General features: G+C 39.8%; 1 protein-coding gene across 1 annotated transcript; it reads left to right on the forward strand.

Moving 5' to 3' along the window:
- The first annotated feature begins 3,235 nt into the window (after positions 1 to 3,235).
- LOC117920903 lies at positions 3,236 to 6,856 on the forward strand. The gene is made up of 3 exons (XM_034838595.1): positions 3,236 to 4,689; positions 5,314 to 5,515; positions 6,072 to 6,856. The coding sequence occupies exons 1-3, from the start codon at positions 3,829 to 3,831 to the stop codon at positions 6,614 to 6,616; spliced, it is 1,608 nt and encodes a 535-aa protein (XP_034694486.1). The 5' UTR covers positions 3,236 to 3,828; the 3' UTR covers positions 6,617 to 6,856.
- The last annotated feature ends 697 nt before the right edge of the window (positions 6,857 to 7,553 follow it).

Raw genomic sequence — 7,553 nt, forward strand, 5'->3', positions numbered from 1 at the left:
CATTCCAAGTGCCAAAAATAGAAAAAGCATTTGAATTGACAAGTTTTTGAACTCGTCGGCACAGTTGCGGGCATGCCATATCTCAGACTAAATCTTTAAGTTTGAATTTTAAGTGTTTCACCATTTTTAGGAATTTGGCAAAGCAATTATCACTTGCACCCTCACATTTGTGTCCAAGCAATAAAATTAGTCTCACTTTAATATTTGTTTATATTGCCTCTAGTGATAGACTCATCTAGAATTAACTTAGCACTGAATTAAATAGAAGAGGAATCAAGTTAAAGCGAAACTTCTACCTAACGCTTGTTGAACTTTCGGCGAAAAGATTAGACATTAGTGTTCTAACATGCTAGCTGTGATTGAATTGGCCATGAAGGAATCCGATATATCTGAGTTATTATTGGCTCAAGTGTAGTCCTCAATCCCCCACTTACTCGTAAATGCATTAGTGGAAGGATTAAGTTAATATTAAGACAACAATGTAAATCCAGGTGGCCAAAGATTCTTGATCATCCATCAATGATGGAAAGGAAAGACGCAAGCTGGTTCGATTTAACTAATTAAGTAATAATGGTATGTGCATGGACATGCCCGACATATGGAAGTGAATGGAGATTATTTAAAAAGAAGTACAAAACGATAGGAAGTGAACGTGGATATAATAATAGGGCAAGGGACAAACTTCTGTATTACCTGGGCAAGTGGGTATTTGTTGCTTTCTCAGGTTGATGATCCTTGTAAACATTTCCGCATGCGCTTTGTTACTTATTTTCCGGTGAGATTGTCTTTTTTATCACACTGTTCCCTTGGTAATTAATTTTTATTTTTAATTCAAAATGTGCATGTTAAATTTGGCTAATTCAGTAACTTTTAACTGAGACAAGATTATGGGTATACGGTCATTTCGTTCACATGATTTAAGTTCATTTTTGGGGCACCTAGCGTACTAGACAACCCACAAGGTAGCTGGGCAGTCAAGGCCGTAGCTCAAGGACGTATTGCAATGGGTGGTTCCTATAGCCTATAGGTAAGGTAACAAAGACATAGGATAAGCCGCTAGCCTAAGTAGGTGGAGAAGAGAATCTTGCGTACATCCCACATTGTGTTATCAATTATTGTTATGAATACGTCTACAATATTTCCCACTTCAGCTGGTAACTCTGCAGCGGATATCCCACTAGCAAATTGAGCAATTATGTCGGTAATCATATCGACCTGAATTCTCATCGAAAGTGCTTTATATTAAAGGGAAAATGGAAAAAGGTTATTTGTCTTCACCTTCACGCTCCTTTTCTTTTTTCCTTTTTCAAGTGGATCAACAGCTTGAGAATTGGGCATTCTGAATCACTCTTTCGGTATCTCACATTTGGCTTCAGAGTCCTACCATTACTAATTTTACTATAGGCAGCACCTGTGGATCCCTATTGAAGTAAAAAAAGGAAGAGGAAGCGAAATAGGGATGCAGCGAGAGTATTCGAGAAGATAAGGAGCTATTTCTAGGCAGTATCCTGTTGCAGTTATAGTGCCGTCATGTTGTGTCAAATCGAAGATTATTCCACCACTGCCCGGTTTGGAAGATCGATCAACCTTGGAATTAATCATCTTATAAAAGCAATGAATACTCCATCACAGTTATTGTACAATAATCCAATCGTCAAACTTCAGACTGTAAGTCTTATATTAAATTAAGATATTTTGAGCTTTTTTTCTTTTATGACTTTTTGGATTTTTACATTTAAGTCAAATTAAAATAAATGGAATTGGGTTCAAAATTTGTCTTATGAAAATTTTAAAATTCTTTTTTATTTTACTTAGTATTAAGTATTGATATTTGTAAAAATTTCAAAATTTAATTCATTTTGAAAAGTGAATTATCAATTTAATTAACATGTGATATATCGTATTATTTTTAAATTTGAAAGTTCTAGTTCCAGTCTTCTAGAGCTTAACACAACGACGGTTACTGCTATTTTGCCCCCACACTGTATGGTGGAAAGACAAACGAGAAAAGGAAAGGAAATTAAAAAAATAAAAATAAATAAAAACAAAATTCAAACATTCCGAAAGGTGAATTGATTCAGTTAAAAGTGGACAGGCTGTGAAATCAGGAGATGGCAGGTCACCCTCACTCTTTTCAAGTGGAACTGACTAACAACTATGAAAACCAATTTAATATGAAAAAACATGTGTATATTTAAATTAAAGGCGTTTACTGAGGCAGACTGGACAGGTGAAAGCGTACGACTGGACGGACGCTCCCACACGTATGTCTAGTGCTAGTGCCCCAATGGGTGCAAGTATTCAACATCAACGGCTCAGGACCACCGTCGAAGATCCCATCAGGATCCGATTTTACGTCTGTCCCACTCTGTAACTCGTCGGCACGCGGGGCTTACCCCTTTTTGTCCTTTTCCCCCTCCGTTTCGGCTCCAGTGCCGCCGAGACGCTCACCGCTCCCTATACTCTCCTCCTCGTTTTCTCTTCATTTTGTCGCGATATTTTAATCATATATTTCTACGTTCTGCCATACGTCAACGCCTCATTTTTACTAGCAACGCCCTCAGGTGTAATTAGTCACTCCCTTGACTACCTTTAGGACAGCTGGCGAAAATAAGGCATTGGAAGAAGACGACATTAAAAAAAGATACGTGTCGAGCTAGACTACAGCCACGTTTTTGCCCTTTTCTTTTTCTTGGTTTAACGCAAGAGGTTAAAAATACGGCGGAGTTAGTTATTATTGACGGGGAATGTGTTTTGTTTGTTTAAGAAACTGCAATGGAGAGCACCGGATTGTTAAGGTAGCTTTAGTCATTTCATCATTAATTATAGATAATCGGTAATGGCTTCGTACGTAGGGGAATCATATTTATGGGAAATGCAAACCGGTACCATACCTATTTATTATGAAATAATCTAGAAACCCATTTTTGGAATAAAAAATAATCACATAGAGAAAATAATTTTTAAAAAATACGCTGTCTTTATAAAAAAGGAAAAAAAAAATCTCAGCCATACCTGTCTATTTTAGTGGGGTTGTTTGGGCAGAGAGAAATGAAATCCGGAGTACGCGTAGCTTAGCACATTGTTATATCAAGTTTGTCGTTTGTGAGTTGGATTGGGAATTGGGATATGGGATAGATGGAGATGGAGAATGCAAATTGAGGTGAATTAAAAGGATGATTTTTAAAACAAAGGGTGTGGGGGAGTGAGGGAGGGCAGGCGGAAAGCTTGGGATGGACCAGCGAGGCAGGGCTGTTGTCGCGAATCCTGTGACTGAGGGTCTCTGGTTGTTTGCTGTAAAATTAAAAAAGGCGAGTGGTAATGTAAAGAATGTGAGGGAGTGATAGATATACATACATATGCTCCAAATAAATTCCATAGCCGTCGTCTCTCTCTACCCTCCACTACTCATTTCACCTTTTTCTGTCTTTACAATTACAGGGGTGGTACTAAAAGGAGATGCCCTCTTACTCCACGCTTACTACATTGCTTCTTCTCTAGCCATTTTCACGCCTTGTTATTTGATTTATTATTCCATGTTGTTATAATAATTTGTTTATCACCACCATGCCTCGATATCGTAAACCTCAGATTTGAATCGGGAAGTATCCGCATTCCTTCCTCTTTCTCTCTCCCCTCCCCCCCCCCTCCTTCTTCTGTCTCCTATATTTGTACCCAACTTCTCTCCCCTTCAAGCTCCCTTTGATGTACACATGTAGTTGAGATCTCCTCGACTTTTCTGGTTATAGATTTCAAAGCTGTTTGAAGATTCGAGCTTCATTTTCTACTCTTTCTGTTATTGTGTTTCCTTTGTGACAGATTTTGCTGATGGCACATAAAAATCTGCACGAGCTGTTGCAGGAAGATCAGGAGCCCTTCCTTCTCAAGAACTACATTGCAGACAGACGTTGCCAGCTCAAGCGACCCCTACCCAAGACCCGTATACAACTCAAGAAACGAAAACCCATCTCAGAAACCTCGAGCTTTTCCGGAAATTTCTGTAAAAATGCATGCCTTTTCTCCTTCCACGACTCGCCGGACGTCAAAAAGTCCCCACTTTGGTCCCCGGCCAAAAGCCCCCGCAAAAACTCAAATGCCATTTTCCTCCATATCCCTGCCAGAACAGCAGCTATGCTTCTTGAAGCTGCGCTGAGGATTCAAAAACAGTCTTCTCCAAAACCCAAAGCCCAGAACAAGAACGTGGGCTTTGGTATATTCGGGTCTATAATGAAGAGACTAACTCAGCGTAACCGGAATCGAAAGCGCGAAATCGAGGGTGATGGTCTTAGGGTTTCTGTGAAGGATATTCTGAGGTGGGATTCGTCGGTTGGGCGTAAAAAATTCACGGAAGAGTTCAAGAATGTTTCAGAGGAAATGGTGGGAGTGGAGGAGAAAAGTGCTTCTGAAATGGGGTTTTCATGCTCTTGTAATGGAAGACTCAGTAGTGTTTGGTCTGAGAGCAATGAAGAGAAGTCTTTGGACATGGAGACCTCTAGCAGTAGCCAGTCCGAGGTCTCTGCAGAGATTATTGACTTCGTATCTAAAGAGAGACAAAATGGTGATTTTGCTTCTTGTGAGAAGGATTTTTGTACAAGCCCCTTTCGCTTTGTTCTTCAACGGAGCCCGTCGTCAGGACGCCATACGCCAAACTTCTCGCCGGCAACATCCCCAAGTCGCCACAGGTCTCAGGTTTGTTCGATTTCCATTTTGTCACTTTTATTAGTCCTTCTGAGTCGGCTGGGTGAGCGAGTTGGGGCACAACTCGTGACTCACTCGGGTAAAGTCGCCCAAATTGGGAATGCAAACTCAGCCACTCGTCTGAGTGAGTTGAGCGTGTTTGAATTGTCGGCAAAGCAATCTCTCGTTCTGCTTCGTTGGCCGGAATGTCGTTGCTAGATGACAAGTATACCCATTTATTCCACCGCCAGAAGCATAGAAAATCCCAAACTTGATCATGGACATAAATGACATTTCAACGTTTGTCAGCATGAACCCTTGTTGTTTTGCATAACTGTACTTTAGATCACGTCTCTGGCATGAAAATCTTTTTATTAAGACCTTGCCATACAATAATTTCCCGATACAGGACAAATCGAATTTTTTTTTTTTTCAGGTCGATATGTTTTGCAACAGAATTGTTATGATTAATGGTTTGCCTAAAAGATTAAAGCAGGCAACATTCACTTGTTGATAGGCAATAATTGAATTATAGTTTAATCGCATCTGTAATGATTCTTCATCCAATTATTATTAAAAGCAGTTCGATTCCCTTTACAACTGTGGTCAACTTCTGAGCATTGTGAATTTTAACAGGACAAAGAGAACAACTATGAAGGAGAGAGCTTAATAGAAGAAGAGGAAGAAGAGAAGGAACAGTTCAGTCCTGTATCCATATTGGACCCTCCCTTCGAAGACGACGATGATGGACACGAAGGAGATGATGATGATGATGATGATGATGATGGTGATGATGATGGCAGTTTTGATCTTGAATGCAGCTACGCCATTGTACAGAGTACGTATCATTATTTCTGTGGCATCTTCAGCTTTTATCGTCCTTTTCAAGTGATGCTGTTACCATTTATTTGTGCGTTCGAACTTCGATGTTGGTTAAAATGGATTTTGAACAATGAAATTGAAATCTATGTCAGATGGCATTCAAGCACTGTAGGTGAATGGGACTTGTACCATGGGTTTAGGCTGCACATCCACTTGTCCATGAAACCGACTTTACTTCATATGTTTATGGGTGTCCCACATTTTAATTAAATGGACCAAAGGAAATGATCAACCTAGCTTTGGGTTCAATTTCTTTTCTGGGGATGGCTATGCTCATGTGACAGTTGTCAGAGTCTTAAACTTAGTGGAACCAAATTCATAATGAGTATAGCCCTACTTACCTGCTGTGTGTTTAAAGCGTAAACCGGAGGTCTCCTGTACTTTTCTCTTCTGCAAACTGACTTTCCATTGTACTTTGTTACATTTTTTCCTCATGACTCCCTTAATTAATGCACAAAGCGGGTCATTGGATGATTGTTTAATCCTTTTGTTCCATGGTGTTGGATTTACAGGAGCAAAGCAGCAGCTACTGCACAAGCTTCGTAGATTTGAGAAATTGGCTGAGTTGGATCCTATTGAGCTTGAGAAGAGGATGCTAGAAGGACTAGATGATGATAACAATGATGCGGCCCAGTGGGATGCAGAATCAGAGGATTGTGTAGATGATGATGAGTCAATAGCATCAGATAGGGAAAAGAAGGTAGATGATTTTGTAAGAGAAGTCCTTAAGAAATCAAGGTTCCACCATTTTCAGGGAATTCCCCAGGACATGAAGAGACTGGTGTCTGATCTCATTGCCCAGGAAGAGAGAGAACAACAGTGCTCAAGGAGTAGGGAGGTGGTGGTGGAAAGGGTTTGCAAGAGGTTGGAGTCTTGGACAGAGGTGGAATCCAACACCATTGACATGATGGTGGAATTGGACTTCAGAAGAGAGCTTAGTGGGTGGAGTAAAAACCAGGAGCAGGTTGACGAGGCGGCAATAGAGATTGAGCTAGCCATCTTTGGGCTATTGGTGGAGGAGGTGTCAGAGGAACTCGTTTGTTTAAAAGGAATTTAATGGGGAGACTTTCTAAAGTTCCTCTGTTCAATCTAATTGAATTTTGGTTACAAATTAATCTTTTATTTTTTCAATTTTTAAGTTTAATTGGAGGATCATAGTCTGACTTGCACTGTCTAGGAAAATGACCCAACAAGGATCTTAGTTAGATGGTAGCATGGTATTATGTATTTGTATCATGTATGTATCTTACTTGCTTTATGAGACATTACATGTACATCGCATTCCTGGTGCCGCCAACTCTCATTCTCTCAGCAGTTCAATCATATACTAGTTAGAAGGCTACAAAACATGCTTAATAACAAGCGCGGGGTGTTGGGTAATCTGCCTGGCTTCAATGAAATTTGAACACGGAATAAGGTTGAGGGGAGGTCAGCTGAAAACAACTTCTACCTATTTGCTTATTATTTTCTTTGTTTTTATATGAAGGGTTGAATGACATCCCGTGTCCCATCTTTTTTTAATACTTCTTTTTCTAATTTTTCCACACGGTCAACCATCTGAAATTCCATGTAGTTTTTTCACTGACTGGCCTCATGTTATGTCTTTACGGATGACAATAATGTGAAGGACATTTTGTAAGAGCGGGGGCTCACGCATCTGCTTTTGGCAAAGTTATTAGTGATATGACACCCCATCTACCATACATCTAATGCCAATTGCCCAAATGCAAAATGATAAGAGGGATTATGTCATGTCGTTATCGTATTATTGCATGGGACAATGGTTTTAAAGGCACTTTTAATTTGCCTTCTCCTTTTGGCTTAAAAAAAATTAACTAGAACGAATCATACTACAGTTAGAACATTTAATTAGAGCAAATTAATTAGGGGCGAGATAACTGCCCGTTCTTACAATACCCAATTGTAACATCAAGTTGAAAAACTATACCGCGGCTTACACGGAAGTCGTGCAATGTGGATAGCAGTCTAGCAGC

Source organism: Vitis riparia, chromosome 8, assembly GCF_004353265.1.
Source record: "Vitis riparia cultivar Riparia Gloire de Montpellier isolate 1030 chromosome 8, EGFV_Vit.rip_1.0, whole genome shotgun sequence".
NCBI classification, from domain to species: domain Eukaryota; kingdom Viridiplantae; phylum Streptophyta; class Magnoliopsida; order Vitales; family Vitaceae; genus Vitis; species Vitis riparia.

Bases quoted from the DNA above. Each gene is read 5' to 3' on its own strand.
- LOC117920903 (XM_034838595.1), top strand. From the start codon at position 3,829: ATGGCACATAAAAATCTGCACGAGCTGTTGCAGGAAGATCAGGAGCCC. The intron at 4,690-5,313 runs GTTTGTTCGATT...GAATTTTAACAG, and splicing joins CAAGTCGCCACAGGTCTCAG to GACAAAGAGAACAACTATGA. The intron at 5,516-6,071 runs GTACGTATCATT...TTGGATTTACAG, and splicing joins CAGCTACGCCATTGTACAGA to GAGCAAAGCAGCAGCTACTG.